This window comes from Orbicella franksi, chromosome 6 (assembly GCF_964199315.1).
Source record: "Orbicella franksi chromosome 6, jaOrbFran1.1, whole genome shotgun sequence".
NCBI classification, from domain to species: Eukaryota; Metazoa; Cnidaria; class Anthozoa; order Scleractinia; family Merulinidae; genus Orbicella; species Orbicella franksi.
This window is the reverse complement of record NC_138150.1, coordinates 14,466,665-14,484,155: the sequence shown is the minus strand read 5'-3', so window position 1 is coordinate 14,484,155 and position 17,491 is coordinate 14,466,665. Positions and strand designations below refer to the sequence as shown.

General features: G+C 37.8%; 1 protein-coding gene across 2 annotated transcripts; it reads left to right on the top strand.

The window, feature by feature from the left end:
* The first annotated feature begins 2,305 nt into the window (after positions 1–2,305).
* Positions 2,306–17,378, top strand: LOC145489626 (uncharacterized). 2 transcript variants are annotated; one of them, XM_081468635.1, is made up of 16 exons: positions 2,306–3,115; positions 4,187–4,280; positions 4,930–4,969; positions 9,273–9,320; positions 9,623–9,711; positions 10,090–10,201; positions 10,638–10,753; positions 10,916–11,085; positions 11,564–11,664; positions 12,122–12,270; positions 12,640–12,686; positions 12,808–12,857; positions 13,031–13,100; positions 13,824–13,890; positions 14,261–14,614; positions 15,171–17,378. In XM_081468635.1, exons 1-16 carry the CDS (start codon positions 2,947–2,949, stop codon positions 16,720–16,722), a joined length of 3,228 nt encoding a protein of 1,075 aa, XP_081324761.1. In that variant the 5' UTR covers positions 2,306–2,946; the 3' UTR covers positions 16,723–17,378. The 2 variants fall into 2 exon arrangements, with proteins under 2 accessions (XP_081324761.1, XP_081324760.1); XM_081468634.1 differs by having other exon boundaries at positions 12,805–12,857.
* The last annotated feature ends 113 nt before the right edge of the window (positions 17,379–17,491 follow it).

Genomic DNA, 17,491 nt, shown 5'->3' with positions numbered 1-17,491 from the left:
TACTCAAAGATGGGTCGAGTGGCCCCCCCCCCCTCTCCCCCTACTCTTTATATCTATATAGAAGACAAACCAGTGGAACTTAAAACCACCTAAACAAATGGCCATATTTAATTAGCCTGGAAACCATCTTAACATCTTCTCACTAAACCTAGTAGCTCACTTCACGTCCTAATATCTGCTAAAAATCCAGAGTTTTTAAAACCAACTTCTCTTTAACCAGGTCCTTTCTGATGAGTATGTATAAAAAGTAATAGACACGAAAACATTCCAGAAGCAGAACACAATAATGGCAAGATTCTTCCTTGTTATAATACAGAAAACAAATTAATTTTGCCATTTTTAACAATACTTTCAAAAGTAAAACTAACAATTCAACATATATAAAACATTTGCATTTATCAGTTACAACAGATAAGCTACCTGGAAATAAGAAGGAAAAAACTTACATTTAAACCAGGTTTTTAAAATGATCTGATACCTTCAAAAATTAATCATAGTAAACTATTCTTTCTCAAAAAAAGTATTTTTCTACTTGAAATTAATTTCATTCAGTACGTAAAAACGTTAAGCTACAATTTTATTAATTAAAAATAGTAAAACTTGACATCACAAGCATGTCCTGTAAGAGAAGACAAATATAATATTATTACAAATAAATGTTTTATATTTACTTAGTTACATTCAGGAGTAGTTATAAAATGGTCAGGTCTGTGAGAGTTTGTTACTACCAGTTGTGATATAAATTGAAGCAGAGTTAATGATGGTAGTTAAGCTTTTTGCATGAATGGAACTCGGGAAAACGGGAAAAAAGTAAACAACAAAAAACTTTCCTAAGAAGTGGGATGTTCAAGTGATTCAATTTAGTCTCCTCAGGGATTTGGAAATTCCTATACTGTGCAGTTGTAAGCTCCCTGGAATCCCCCATAAATTATATAATTCACTGTAGTGATATCCCCATAGTTTCTCAGGGGTGTAGCCAGGATTTTTCAAAGGGGTGTCACACTGTCAAAGTGAGGGTACTCACCAGATTGTCATGTCGTTTTTCGCCAACTGTTGTAGGTTGTTTGCTTAAAAACGCTTACAAAAGGGGGGTCATGGGCACCCCAGACCCCCTTAGCTATGCCCTGGTTTCTGCACCCTGTAGAGGAGGGAGGAGTACCTTACCTAAAAAGCCCAAAGGGTGTGTGTCACCCCAATTGGTCGTCTGAGAGGGTTTCCCTACCCAGGTGCAAAAATTATTAGTGTTTTGTACCTCTGTATTTTCTTGGTCAGCTTACAGAGAGATCCATCATTGCTGATGTCATTTTTAACAGTTTTCTTTAAAAATATTTAGCATATTAGCTTTCGTACAGAAAAGGCATTATGAAAAATAATGAATTGACTCTGTGAAACTTAGAAATTGAAGCAATTTCTGGCTCTTTGAGGGTAACTTCCAAGGAAAAATTGGCTATCAAATACTGCAAAATCTCTGGGTAGCAGAAAAGCACTAATGAGCCCATACATTCTTTGTAGTGTTTTTTACCCCACAATTCACACAAGTAGTATTCAATACACCGGGCTCAAATTCCCTGGGACGGTTATAATATTGTACTTTGCCCCTCCAATACCCAGCACTGACATTTTTGTAGCCAAATTGAGGCAAATATTGTAAACAAAGATTTCCCTCTAAGAACCTAAAGAGATGTCTACGTCTACCCCTGCACATTTAACACTGACCTAGTGTAACTATGAGTTTTTTTTCTAAATATATAATTGTATATATTTTTAATTTAATTATTTGTAATTCCTGAATTATGTATATGCTTTTTTTGCATTTGAATTCGAATGAAATCAACAGCTGGAAGAATCAAGTGTTTTATTGGGTTCGTAGTTTGCATAGTAAACAAAATAAAACAAAAGCAGTGAAGCGGGGAAAATGAAGCGTGAAAGTTCAATATAGATAAATTAATTAAAAAAATAAAGACTGACCGAGTACCTCAGTATTCAAATGTAATAACTTAAACTTATAATTATGTATGGTTGAAGTTTGACCACAGAAATCAGAACCTCTTGCCTGTGATTTTCTCAGCGTGTTTTCGATCAGTCATCTTCATCGTCGTCACATTCGGGATAGAAAATACTCCACTCGTCTAAGAATTCGGCTAAATTTTTTCCCAACAATCCACCAATGTAGATACTTGGAGCCAAAACAAGGAGTAATTTTGTGGCTCCTATCCTTGTCGACGTAGGTTCTTGCTTTATGTGACTTGAAACTGAAGCAGTTCTTGTCCGATGTAATGATTTAGAGCACAAAATATTACGTGCTCTTGAGATGCTCTGTCTTATGCAAATTGCGAACATTGTCCTTGTTGGCAGGCACTTCTCTTGTTCTTCCTTGGCCAGGGAATGCTTGAGTAGAATGCCTATGAATGAGTACAACAAAGAGTTTAGAAGAGATGACGATGGGCCACTTTCAAAGAATTAACTGTCCACGGGGAGTAATCAGGCCTTTTTTCCGCCCTGGGTCAGTGCATGACAACTCTCGCCCTAATATTTGTGAATGAAACCCGCGGGATTTACGCGGGATCATTAAGCCTTACCGAACATCTTCCGACAATTTATCGAGGAAGTTTCGTCATCCCTCGTTATCATCGGAGTAAAATATTCCCAAGGAGCCTTGCGGAGTGGGATTGTTTCGTCTCGTGCTCTCAGTACGTCTGGATTTTCCGGTCGCAAGCGGGTTCATCTTTAGTTAGTTTACGGTTTTTAGAGTGTATTAATGGTGCTATAGTTTTCTTTGTTTCTTTTTCTTTCTCGCTTCGTTTTTGTTGTGAAATTAGACAGGTTTTGTTTTTTTTAAGTGTACAAAAATGTCTAGCTGACTCGGAGTCCTTGTCGTCGACGTGACGAAGTGTTAGCGATTTGGCTCGTCGTTTCGTTTTCACCTTGAATTTAGATATTATCCTAATGTCTTGTATTCACTACAAGTTTCGAAGTGCTCTAGAATATGACACAATTACATTCGACGGGCTTTCTATCTCGCTCGCCGACCTCAAGCGGTCTATTATTACTCAGAAGAAGTTCGGAAAAAATTCCGACTTCGACTTGGAAGTTACAAATGCCCAAACTAAGGAAGGTGAGGTGTTCTTTGTACACGTTGTCTTTTTCGTTTAGTAATCATCCGTTAAAACTGTGTGGTTCGACATGTAGTTGGTTACAAAAAAAGTGGTCAATTTGTGTGAAGACTTGCGTCGTTCCGTTTGAAAGTGACATGAGGTGGCCTGTAAGCTGTTTTAGCCTATGTTTTATTAAGTTTGATGATGTATTGAGATCAAACGGTTAACGTTGATCAGGTTTATCAGGTTGATTGAGTTTTCTCGTTTTCAGTTCAGCTAGTGGTAAACTTTTCCAACCAATATCAAACATGATTCAAGTATGGTTGATTTGGTTGAAGTTTGCCAAAAGAAAAAAAAATGTTGAAATTACAGTTCTTATATAAGTTTTCTGAACTCATCTGAAAAGGAAGGAGTAGACCAAGCCAACCGATTAGTCGAAAATTACCCAGTAGAACATGGCCCAACAGTTACTAACCATTTCAAGTTAGAATGGCTGGGAAAGAAGCAATTTTTTAATACCTCTGTGCTTGTTGACAGTATATTTTAACCAGTATATTTTACCAGTCCAGCTGTTCTATCTACAGCTGTGTAGGCAAGGAAAATGAAATTTTGTGTTCTTGGGCAAGCTGATAGAAGCAAGCTGACTTGCTTAGCAAAATCAAATAAATTTCCCTTACATGAAACACATGTAGTAGTAGTAATGACGCAACACAAGGCATTTTCTCAGATTGTGTTGTTCCAGAAAATATCCATACTCCTCCCACAGAGTATTTTTTGGGGGTTTAACCCCTCCTGATACACATATTTAGTTCAAAGGCTTTGATGATTAAAATCTTGAGAAGATCATACAGTAGCTTATTTAAGGGCAGGCACATGGACATAGCAATCAGAAATTTAGCAGTTGGTAATATTGTGAAAGCTGCTAGTGAAAATTTTGAGCACGACTGGCCAATTTGCTGTTAGCTACCTCATGATGAAATTCTTGCTTGGTTCCATCTGTTTGCTCAGTAATCACAACCTAATACATTGCTAGATAATCTTAGTCAAAGTTGTCAAGTCATTGATGGTGTATTTATTTATCCTTCTGGTAGAGTATAAAGATGAGATGACAATGATACCAAAGAATTCCTCTGTGGTAGTGCGCCGCATTCCTGTTGGACCAAAGAGCAAAGCACAACTGGCAGCGTAAGTTCTGACACTTCTTGTAATGTAGCATTTCTCCCTGGTTCATGAAGTGGTGTCCTGGACTCGGTATATTTCTTCAAGTAATAGTGACAACAATAATTGTTATATCAAAATTTATTATCCTGTAGTATCCTTTCCAGTCAAAAGGAAGAAGCCTTTTGACTAGTTCATTAAAGTGTGTATAAATTATATTATATCATCTTCAAATTAATGAATGTCTCCAAATGATGCCATATGACGCTTGATCTGTGTAAATGTATTTACCTTCAATATTGCCAGTGTTTCAGTTACTGTACAGTCACAAAAAGGATTGACAGCCTCTAAACATGTCAACCATATCACTTCCATTCATATGAATGGTAAAACTGCAGTATAAAATTTATACAACCAAAATTTTGTTGTGTAACTTAGAAACACTACAGCATGGAATTTGTATAGTGTACAGTGTTTTGCCCAACTATTGGACTCAGTTAATCTTCTTGCCAAATAAAGAGTGGCAATAGGCATTTGAAATGTTGCAATTGGCATTTCAATTGCCAGCATGGCAATACAAACTTGATTAATCAAGAGAAACTGGTAGCTCAGTTTGGTAAAGTTTTGAGTTAACAAATGCATCATCTTACAATGGAATGTCAATTTTACTCTCCAGGGAAAGATCATCTCCTTTTTCAAGTGGAGAGCAGAAAACAGTATGTACATGGTTGAAGAATAATTTTGTAATCAAATTAAACCTGTGCTATCTCTTTTAAAACAGTAATTGTAAATTGTAGCTTGTATTGATTTATGATAATATGGTCACACAATTTTAAAGGAACACTGTCTTTTCTTTAAAGCACAACTTCAATAAGTACAAAAATATGCCTGGATTGCAGAAAAACTCCAAAATTAGAAAGGGAGAGTTTGTTTTCATGTTATTGAGGATGGAAAGTAGTTCCCATAATAGTTGTAAACGGACTCGAAAACATCACACTTGGTCTAGTAGCTTTTGAGTTCAGATCTATCAGGTTCATTGTTTTGCAACTTAAAGGAAAGGCTTTCTGTGACCATTTAGAGTTGTTAAATCCTGTGAACTGAAAAAAATGAATTCCTCATTTTGTGGCAGTTTTAAGCAAATAACTGATGACGGTGCTCCTTTAAGGCTGATTTTCACATGTTTCAAGAAAATCCCAGATGATCAGGCATTAATTTTTCCTGATGGTCCTTTCTCTTGTGCTATGGAGAACACATTTTAATTTTAAGCTTCTTGGGAAATTTAAATCAAGCATAAAAGTATGGCACTGTACCAAGCTAACATACCATATTTCTTTGTCTATAGATTGCACCTATTTTTCAAAAAGATGCATGTAAAATTGGATGCAGCTAACATGTGGTATAAATCAAAAGTATTTAAATTGATGGATAAAATTTAGAAATTGTATTGCTATACTTTGCATTCTTTGAATAAACTTGGCCAAGCTGCATGCTCCTTTGAAAATGCTTGAAGTCGTATTTTTCCAAGAAACATAGGGTTATACATGAGTGCAACCTATATACATGCTAATATGGTATTACAGAGAACTCAGGTCATCATATAATGTTTGTTTTCATCATGGTGATTGTGGGCTGTTGCAGATATCTAGGACAAATGTTCTAGAAGCTATTATTGTTATCTGTAAATCACAGAATATCCCAAAAGATCACAGATTTATAGGGTCATCATGTTTTCACCAGCTTGGGATATCTGGGATGGCTAGGAAACAAAATTTAAATTGTCTGGGATTTTCCTGACATTTGAAAACCATGCTTTAAATTGCTGGCATTGAGTATTCTGTATACTAAGAATACCAAGTTCGTTGCTTCTTTTGCCAGATGATTCTCACAGTCTTCATTTTAAACAAGTACTGTATATTAAGTGTACAAGTAGTTCAGTTGCTAAGCTTTTTTTAATACACTGTTTTTAGTGATGTATCCCTGAGTTTAGGTGGACAAATGATCACACATGGGGTGGGAGTTTTGAATTTGAAGCAATCCTGCTTTTAAGGTGTACTAAGAGTGTCTGGTTCTCAGATATATGTATAAAATTGTCTAAGATGTTTTAAAGGGGGTGAACTACACTGTAAGTTAATGAAGGCTTTTTGTTGTGAAGCTAGGGAATGTACTAAATGCATTGCCTCTCTTTTAGCTTTGCCTTGACAGTAATAAATATATTTTACACTTGAAAGAGTTTTGATTTTGAGTGTAGATATTAAAAGTTATATATGCAAATGGACACTTCAGTCAAAGAACTCTTCTTCAGTCTATGTGTCAGAACTTTACACATTCCCAGTTTCACTGGGCAAGAAATCAGAACTTTGTTCTTGTCACATTGTCTCAAAGGACAGTCGCAAATATGGAAAGATACATTCCCTTTTCAAGAATGTTTCCTTGCAATAAATGTCTTTATCCATTTCCAAGTTGGATATTTGCACCTTTGATTATTTGGGGCACCCTATTTGATCTTCTCATTAAGTGATGTGTGGAGAAGTTGCCAGAATTATTATAGTACGGATTACAGCACTAAAACTGTGGCAAAGCTGATCATCTATGATAGCCCAGGACAATGGCTCATCTCTGTTTGTGCTCAAAGAAGAGTTTACCAACAGCAATATATGAAGGTGCTTATATGTACAGATATGGAAATTCATAGGAAATCTAGAATATCTAATGTTATGGCCTTACACAGCTACTGGCAGGAAGAGAGATAATGGAGATTCTGATGTTCCACTAACACTGTCATTGTAACACCTCTAAATAATTGCATGGCAGAAAGTATGGAAACTTTCTAGAAGAACAAGGAATTTCCTTCCTCAACACAGCCCCTTTCTGTTTAGCATGTACATTCAAGTTCTTTGAACTCCCATGATCATGCAAGTAACCTTGTGCATGTGAACAGTTGAAGACAGCTTATTACACTGGAAGGGGCTGATAGTACCACAAAGATGTATCCAAGTCCAAGGTTTCGTTGATCAACTCTTCTGGCAAGCACTATTCTATGATACCAAATTTGCCATGTGCAAAGAGGAGATGAGGTTTCCTTATTAAATCTAGTCTTTATCCAGGGTTGCCTTGCAAGCTGACCCACTCTAAACATTACCGTTAAAATAGCTGAAGGACTCTGCTTAAATGATAAGGTTATCACATGTTAACTGGGTACACTAGAGCAGCAGACTGTATTATTTGTCCCAAAATTTCAAATTGTGAGGTGAATAACAAGTTCATTCAACCATTGCTTGATGATGCTCAATATGCAATTGAACAGTCAAAGTTTGAATGAAAGCATTGATTATTGTCCTGGATTAATAGAACTTATAAATTGTCCCTTTAAAGCAGAACCCTTTAGCTGTTTTGACTGCAAAGCTGAGGCTGTGCCACATTGCTATATCTCCTTTCTAACCAGGATAAGAAAGACTGGAGATCATTCAGTGGGTACAAACTGAGTTGTACATCAAACGGGAACAAGTGTGCATGGCCGCATATCATTTCAAAAAAAGCAAAAACACAGTCATATGGAGTGATGTGTCAGTGATGCAATAACTTACGACAAGTCTATGGCGCAACAATGGTTGTGTAAGACAGGACAAAATATTGTACGAAAATGAAACAGGTTTTAGAAACATACGACAGTTAGCATCAGATAAAATAATTGCATGACACAAACAGAATGGAATGGAGGTTACAACTGTATAACTGGTTTCCATACAATTGCATACACACATTTACCATCATACAATCCACTTGGATTTTGTGGGTAAAACTGTGTTGCATGCAGTGCGCTAATGAAACGTCTACTGGTAAATGACATGACAACTGACGTGTAGGACAGGAAAAATACTGAAGATCAATGTTGCATTACTTAAACAATATGGAATGTAGGTTAAGCCTGTAAGCACAAGCGCAAGCACAAGCACAAGCAAAATCATCTGAACCGTCCGCCATTTTGGAAAACTGATCAGGTGCAAGGTAATCTAGATCCAGTGTTTTCATTGGCCAAACAGAACCATGTGTGGGAAATATCTTCGTGCTTGTGTTATGCCTGAGTGGTATTTTGGTTTTACTTGTTGCAGTGCAAACGTGAGCATCAGCACAAACACAAGAAAAAGGAAAAACCTGATTCTTGTGCTTGTGCTTGCACTTGCGCTTATGCCTGCATCAAGGCATTTTTAACAGTGAAATAAGAATTTTGTGTTTGCATCTGTGCTTGCTCTTGTCCTTGCGTCGCTAGTGAAAACCAGACTTTACAGCTGTAAGCCAGGTTTCCATACTATTTCAGACAACTGCAGTGCACTGTAGATGATCACAGGATCAAACATCAAAAATTTGTCATTCATAACAATGCATGCATTTGCCAACATAAATTGGCCCAAAGCAAAGTATACAAGCTCTTCATTTGCCCAGGTTCATATGGATAGCAGGCTTTAGACAGACTCTTCTTTGGAAAGGAAATTGCCCTGATGTTTTGTCTTAATCCATTTGAGCAATCACAACCCCCTTTTAGGGCATCCTTTGTGTAGGGTTACTATAGTCACCTTATTAAAAAGTACATTACGTTTCTGCTTTGTTTTGGTCAGTATTGAAACAAAGTCAAAATGCATTTTAATTGTAAAGATTACAAGCTCATGGATTTGTCATAAAATCATGTGGGGGACTGGTGATTTATGAAATGTTGCAAAATTTGGCAAAAAAAGGTAAAATTATGAGAAAAATAGGAGACATGCTTTAGCTGTTTCCAGCTACAAGGAGTTAAAACATCACAGCAAGCTTTAGAAGAATGTTAAGCTAGCAGAAATTCAAGTGGATAGGATAATAGAATGTTGAATTTATGGAGTAAATTGGTTTATTGGAAAATACAAGATTTTATTTTTTCAATTACTAACTCTTTGTTTTGTAAGAGCACAGGGTTGTATGTAATGACTGATGCTTGTAGTTGAATTGTCTCTTATTGATGGTTGTTCCTTTTCACGTCTGTTCACCAAGAGTGGTTTCCAAGATTATCAAGTTATAAAATCCAACAAGCTGAGCAAGGTAAAATCATGCTAATCACAGCTAACTATAGGTATTAGACGGATTGTAGGAGTTCATACCATGCCCTGTTGGGAGAAAATAAGATTGACTATTTAATAAGCACACCCCCCCCCCCCCCCCCCGACTTATCCTAAATTTGAAATAACCCCTCTGGACTTTAATTGGAGGATTTATGGTATTAATTTTCATTTTCACATATCTTTAGTTTGTTCTCCTTTCAAAATATCAAACTCTTGTTTGGAGTCATGTGTCAGGGTCAGGGTATTTGTCATATGGTGTAGACTGTTGCCCTTACTTCCTAGGTGGCAGATTTGGCTAATGCCGATGCATCCGAGGAGGACAAGTTAAAGGCCATGATGAAACAATCTGGAGAGGATTGGGACCCTTCACAGTGAGTCAACACACACGTGACACCAACCAAAGGACCCTGCTGGGTAGTGGGCATCTGATAAAATAGACTAGATGCCATCCCCCCTCTTCCCCAGCTTTGACCTTCTATATTTTCTCCACTCCAAACTTTGAGAATACGTGGTCATTACATGAAAGGAAATGCTCATGCAAAATATAAACAGGCATCTGAGTATTATTGATAATAACATTATAAGAGAGTACATTGTTACATAAATGTTTAGGGAAGATAAGTAAACCTGTTGAACATACTTTCATTTTCTTTGGTTCTTTTTTAAAACAATGCGTGGTGCTGTTTTCTTCACTTGTACATTTAGTAATATTCTGAATGTTGGAAAATCTCTGACTTTTATTTTGACAGATATGTGAGAGGGCGTCGACCTTATGCACCAGGTGTGCCTCTATCTCAGAGCTATGTGTGTTTTAGATGTGGTAAACCAGGACACTTCATTAGAAACTGTCCCACTAATGGGGTGAGTGGAGGAAAGCTTACACTTGAATTATATGAATGTGAATGTGTTCTGCAGGGTAGTGTTTTTTCTCCGTGCCACTGTGGTCAGATTCAGAAGGCCTTTTTGAAAATCATTGGTTTTCACTTGAGTGTGGAAACTATTTTGCATTTGCTTTGGTTTAGCATCGCTGCCTCAACCAATCAGTTTAAAAGTCTTGTGCCACTTTGTCATCCAGTCAGTAGTTAAACCAGAATCAGTGGTGTCTCCTTTGCACATGTTTTCCAGTGTTTTATGCTGTCTACATGTTTTCAAGGTTTGATTGGTTTACTGGATTGTCTTTGTTGGTGATTATTTTGATATTTACGGTTTTATGACACTAAGCTGAAAAACACTCTACCTATTTATGACTTTATGATAATAATTGCAGTAACTTAACATTATGTGCAAATTTTAATAGGATGTTAGATTTGATGTTCCAAAGATGAAACGCACCACTGGTATTCCTCGCACTTTTCTTGGCACATTAGAGGACAGGTCATCGCCTACAAATAGGTCTTCACCATCAACTCAAGGGTAAGTAGGTGTAATTTAAATTCACAAATAATTTCAAGAAGATATATTTCACCAAGGATGTAATATTTTCACTTTTTATTGTTAAGTTTAGAAAATTCTTGTAATATTATGTTATGAGTATCAAAGCATCTTGAGTAACAGTTTGGATCAATGCCGTTGCAGCGAGGATTCCAAACCTAAAGAAAAAGGCACAGAACCTGCTAATAAGAAAGTTCCTTCAGCTGAGACGGGTAACAAGAAAGTTCCTTCAGAACTTAGGTGCCCCTCTTGTAACAATTTACTGACAGATGCAGTGCTTATTCCTTGCTGTGGTACAAGCTATTGTGATGATTGTAAGTTGAACTGTTTTTCACATGTCTCGTTTTTTCAATACGATTTTTATTCTTTTACTCTTTTCTCTAGTTTTATTTTGTCCAGCTTCGGGAAGGCCCTCTCCTAGTAAAGGCCAGTCCTTATCTCTCAAAGCCCCAGACTGAAAGTTAAATGAGCTTTCACCCTTCCTATTGAATTTGCTTTTCAATATAAACTTTGAACTTAAATAAACAAATTATACAACATTTATTGTGCCTTTTGTTTAAGGCCCTGAATGAGATAAAGTGAATCACTCATGTACACTCATTACACACAAAAATATAGTTAAAGATAAAAGTCATGTTGGCACTTAGCCAACTGGCCTTCTTTACTTTGTGTTACAGTATATACTGTGTTTATCTTAAATACTTGCGACAATCATTACAGGTGTTACAGTTTGTGGGCTGAACTAAGAGCACTTAGTCTAGTGTTAATTGGTACTGTGCTTTCTTTTGTTAGGTATTAGAAACTATCTTTTGGAGAATGAGCAAGAATGTCCATCTTGTGGTGCAGAAAATGTTTCACCCGATTCATTGGTAATCAACAAGCAGCTTAGACAGGTGAAGGACTATTTTTCTTGGTCTTTTTTTATTTATTGCTCATTTTTAATTCCTCTCCTAATAGTGAAGTACTGTATTGTCTTGATTAAATGTCATGTCCCAAGTAAATGCTGGTTTCAAATAAATGCCAGATGTACGAGGTTGAGTTTAAATAAATGCCCCGGACATTTATACTAGGTACCAGCATTTATTTGAGGTTTAGCGTTAATTTATAGCTAACATGTATCATGTGACTTATTTTCATCAATCAGTGGCCATAATCATTCCACAATCTTTCAGATGAGCTGCAAACAAAGTAATTTGTTCGGCATAATGCACTCTCTGCTCACTGATGGGCACAAGTACCAAATTCTGTTTGACTCTTATTAAAGAGGAGTGTATGTTATGTTACCAGGATAAATGGTTTCATACAGTGGTGCCTGGAGTCTAAACTGCATTGTGTTCTTTCCTTGCAAAGGCTGTGAATACTTTCAAAAATGCCAGACCAGCCAGCCCCTTTCCAAGCCAGGCTGTGGTAACAAAAAGTACATCAGCAACATCAGTTACTGTAGCTAACAGCTCTGAGGTAAAACAACTTCAGTCAGCGGCAGTGGATACAACTGAAAGGTAAATGGACAACAATTATTAGTAGTATGTAAAGCAGCTATGTCTGGACTTTTCAGGTTTGTCCCCCAGTGGTGTCAATCTGCACAGACAGATTTGTGGCACAAAAAGGAGTACCACAGGGTGAAACTCGACCTCCTTATAGAATCTTCTGTCGAGAGTTTTTCAGGGTTTAACAGTCAAATCCGTTAACTAAAGGACAACTCAATTTGACAGAAATTTTCTTTCATCTTTGACTGTGTGTTTTACATGTAGGTCGTCTTGCTTCTTGTGTGAAATTACATGGTTGCACTTTTTTGTTAGCCATTAGTCACAGGTAGACAAAGGTTAAGGTATGAAAGTGTTAGAGAGTCTGTTTCTGTTTTTTTGCAGTGCCAGTGAAAATGCTGTGTCGGACAGTAAACCACCTGAAAGTAAAGGTAGTTTCAAAGTTATTATTTTATACCTTTGGTCTTCCAATGGAATTTATTTGTAGTACAAAAGGTAAAAACATTGTTTCTTTGGGTATTATGTTGAATAAGGTTTGATCTTTTTCAGCAGTGAAGCAAATTAATGATGCAGATAACAAGACAAAAGAAAGTTCCCCAAAGGTGAGTGCAGATAAACAGTCACTCCGTATCCCTAGCAGAGAAAACCTCCTCTTGAGACATGGTAATTATCAAAAGAGGCCTGAAGAATGTTTATTTATTTTTGTGCTGTTTTATATTTAGGTTATCATTAAAAATTTATAATAAAATAAATTATGCCATTTATTTTGACACAGCCTGTCAAACAAGTGATAAGTCAGCCACAACAGATCAGAGTCCATCATCGTGATGGTCCACCACAACAAGGTACAATAGTAGTGAAGAATTAAACAGGTCGGCAATGCATACATGTGGTAGAGCAGTGTAAGGCTACAAATTGGTACACCCTACCCAAGACAAATACTTAATAGAACTTACTAAAAGTCAGGACTGCTTGGTATAGAGCAATAATCCAAGTTGCAAGAAGATCATTGCCTAATTTCAAAGGACTGAATTGAAGCCTAACTTGAAGACATTTATAAGGTTTGTATTTTTTAAGTTTGTCCATTCTGTTATCCGCTTGTGTTATTGCCATTAATACTCCTACTGATGACTCTTGTCAGATTTTTAGTGCTGTTCTGTTCAATCAAACCATCATGGTTGTACTAGGTTTGTTGCCCGGCAGTGTTTTCTAACACAAAGCATTGTTAATAATTTTTATATAATAATCAAATGAATGCACGTGCTCTGATTGGTCAACCAGTTATTGTTTATTGTGCCAGTAAACTCATGGAAATTTTGCATGTCTTCTGAATTATTATATAAAAGCAATAGACCACAAGTTTCTATGGTTTAGAGGCATGAGAAACCATTTGGGATGTTGGAAGAACACTCGAAGAATTCGTAAATCACGAGCCGCATTCTTCTCGTGTTCTTCCAACATCCCGCGCGGTTTATCAGCCTATAAACCATAAAAACTTGTGGTCTATTGCTTAAGTAGCCACTTAACATTATAGCAGTGAAATCCAAGGATTTTTTTGTTTGATTCAGCTGCTGGACTACATCAGGGTGGTGCACCATTTGATCCTCGCAGAAGACCAGGTGATTTCCTTCCAAGGTAAAGTATTTCAAAACTTATGACCACCTGTAAAGATCAGTTTTGAAGCCGATAAAGGCTTTCTCATTAATAGACCATTTTAGCTTGGGCGGTTTGTTGCCCCATTTCAGACTATGTGATGATACTTTTGAGAATTCTTGCTTTCAGATTTTCAGATAGCTGCGTTTACCAGAATGAATAATTTTTAAATGAATAAAAGAACAATTCTCTAGAGAATATCATGTGGTTTGTAATGAGGAAACAAAACCGCCCACGCTAAAAAGGTCTATTGAGCTTCACTGGTGAAGACATAAGTTTAGAAATGAAGCATAAGGCTATGTCAAGCATATATCTTTGATGTTGACTTGAACTTGGTGATTTCCTCTTGCAGGGGTCCACCTCGGATACCTGAACCCATTATTCCTCACGGACTGCCCCCAGAACACGTGCCTCGTGTCCCAGCTGTCAGGCCAGGTATGGGTGGCCCACCTCACCCACGTCCACCCATGAAGGTACCCAATTATGTGCCTGCCTCGATTGGAGGCATGCATGCAGTAGCACCCAGGCCAGCTATTCCTCGAATGCCACCTGTCCCTACCTTAGTGGGGGCACCACTTCCGCACCGTCCACCTTTTGGACCACCGATGTTCGACCCACTCCACCACCCGTCCGATATACCAAGGTCTCTCACGCCACCTATGTCCGAGAGAGAGTTTTACAAAATACAAAAGAAACTGAAATCAAGGTAAATGAAACTAAACATTACCAAGTGGCAATATTTTAATTTAAGTTGTCGCACCTTGCCGGCTGTTGTGTTTTATTTCAATCTAGTCGGAGGAACTGGCTACGTTTTCTCGTTTCTACGATGCTTTTGCGGAAGATTTAAGGGTGTGAAAACAGCAGCAACTTTCAGACGACACTTCAATCCACGTACGATTTTCCTGAGGCGTGAAGATTAATACTAACTTAACGTGTAGAACAACACTGTCCAAAGAGGCGGGTCTGTGTCATTATTATGGAGGTAGCCGCATTATAGAGCAAGAGATTATATGAATTCTTGTTTCTCTGGGACTCGGTTAACTGTTCATAATATTTAGGTGTCAGTAGTATGGAGATGTCTGGAAGGAGAGGTTCGACTCTACTTGGAAATCCTTATTTGAAGGGAGTTTAGTTAGAATTCTACTAAAAAGAAATAGATTATCCGCCGTCGATTTCTATAAAGCCTCGTAGAAATCGAGAGCGAATAATCTAATTGTTGATTCGACACTCATCCAATGTTATGCAAATTCACATTTTTACAGAACCAAGAAGAAGCGAGAGCATTCTTCAGCCACTTCTTCCTCACGTCCCAGAAAGGAACCCAAGAAAGACGGAGGTAAATTCGATTTTGACGATGAACTTTCAGAATACCGTGAACTGCAGAAAAGTCGTCAACGTTTGCGCTCACGGTCTTTGACTCCATCACGCTCATTGTCACGTTCCCAATCACGATCGCGGTCGAGATCTTTCTCACGATCACGATCACGTTCCCGCTCACGTTCTTCAGCAAGTCTCGCGCGTTCACCCACGCCAGAGGGTTGGGACGAATCAAGATCTCCATCGCCAGTTCCGTCACGAAGTGGCACTGCTTCCGCAGAAGAGAAGAGAAGGAAACACAAGAAAAGAAAGAAAGAACAAAAGAGTAAAGGGCACAAGAAACAGAAAACATCGCACAAAGAGGAACAGCCTTCCACAGAACAGAAAGACGGGACTGCCGTTTTTAAGGAAGAAGAGAAAGGCACTGACAAAAAGAAGCGTAAAAAGCAAAAAGAGAAAGCTGCTGGCATAGAAGAAGAGAAAGATAAGCTCCTGGAAGTTGGGAAAGAAAAAGTTAAAAAGGAAGATAAGGCGAGTAGAGAGAAAGAGAAAGGGAAGAGAAAGGAGAAGGACAAGAAAAAGCTGAGTGATAAGGAGAAAGGAAAAGAAACTGAGAAACAAGGTGAAAAGAAAGAAGGAAAGAAGGGTAAAGAAGGAAAAGAGAAAAAGAAGAGGAAGGATAAGGACAAGAAGGACGAGTCGTCTTCTGGTAAGAAGCGAAAGAGTAAAAAGAAACACAAGAAGCACAAACGACACAAAAAGGAAAAATCCAAAGAGGAGAAAACTGGAGATGAAGACGATGATGAGAACGATAGGTTGGCGGCCAAGGAAGATGAAAATCAGGATGAGTCATCTGATGGCGATAACCATGAAGAGGAAACGGCGACAGATGATGAAAAAGACGAGCATGGAACAGACCAAGCTGAACTACAAGGTGAAAGCAGTGGCAGTGAAGAAACAGAACGGATGGACGAGGATGAAAGGGAAGGAGTTGGAAAAGAAAGTGATGATGAAACATTGGGAGGGCTGAAGGAAATTGACGAGGAAAAACTACTAGGGAACGGGAGCGACGACGAGGAAGAACAAGAAGAAAAGATTGAAAAGAAACTGGGAGGAAATGGCAGTGACATTGAAGGGGATCAGAGGGAGGAGAAGTTGCTTGAGAGTGATAAGGAAAATGATGAGCAAGAGGCCGAGGACAAGCTGAAAGGGGATGAAAGTGATAGTGAAGAAGAACAACGGTTTAAGGGAAGCGATGAAAAACAACTTGAAAGCAGAAGTGAGGAGGAAAATGACACAGACGGTGGAAGGAATAAGGAGAAACAGGGGGAAGATGGCGGACTTGTGGTGGGAAGGCAAGAGAATAGGAGTGACAAAGAGACAGCGACTAGACCGATAGGAAAGACTACAAACGGCAAAAATGAAACAACGAATCATGATCACATAAGCCTTAAGACAACTGAAGAGGAAAACGGTAATCATAAAGTAGAACAGTGAGAGAATCAGGAAATAACTAGAGAAAATGAGAATCACATGTACACGGATAAAGCATACAGAAGAGTGAAGTACTTGCTGAGAATATATTGTTCGCACAAGAGGAGGTACGAAAATGGTAAAATGTCTAACGTTGCGTGCTGAAGAAATCCATTTAGCTTAAAGCAAAATAATGGAAGGGCGAACACTTCTAACCCTAAAATCAACATACATATCCTCCCAACTGGCCACCGTAAATCGGTTATCATACAAGATGGGAAGATTTGATGTGTGAGGTTTTCTCCTCGGTGATCAGTTTCCTAATAACTGTTTCTTGTATTAATTTTGCAAGGAGAAATAAGATTCTGATCACCAGATAAAGTGGGGGCTAATAAAGTGTCTCAAGATTAGCATGTCCATATGATGTAAGCAGCTAACTTGGTGAGTAAAAAGGAACACGAAAGAGGAAAAGTGTGTATAGTAAGCTAGAATTATAATTTACTGTAACAAACGTGTAGTCAAATGTCTGTAACTTCACTGTAAAAACAAAACAACCACACAGAATATAAACGTTTTCTACCGAGTTCATCATGAGCTGAAATTTTGATTTTCTTGTACTGTTTGTTAAGAACGTTTGAATAAGAGGTAATAAAGATGTTTGTATTTTGCTTAAGAAAGAATTGTGTGCATTTTGCTTGTGATGGGAACTAAATAAACAATAGCCTCCATTTAGCGCGAATACATTCCCGGACATTATCTGTTCCGAGAAACGGTTTTCCGAGAGCGTAGCACG

Bases quoted from the DNA above. Each gene is read 5' to 3' on its own strand.
- LOC145489626 (XM_081468634.1), top strand. From the start codon at position 2,947: ATGTCTTGTATTCACTACAAGTTTCGAAGTGCTCTAGAATATGACACA. The intron at 4,281-4,929 runs GTAAGTTCTGAC...TTTACTCTCCAG, and splicing joins AGCAAAGCACAACTGGCAGC to GGAAAGATCATCTCCTTTTT. The intron at 12,858-13,030 runs GTGAGTGCAGAT...ATTTTGACACAG, and splicing joins CAAAAGAAAGTTCCCCAAAG to CCTGTCAAACAAGTGATAAG.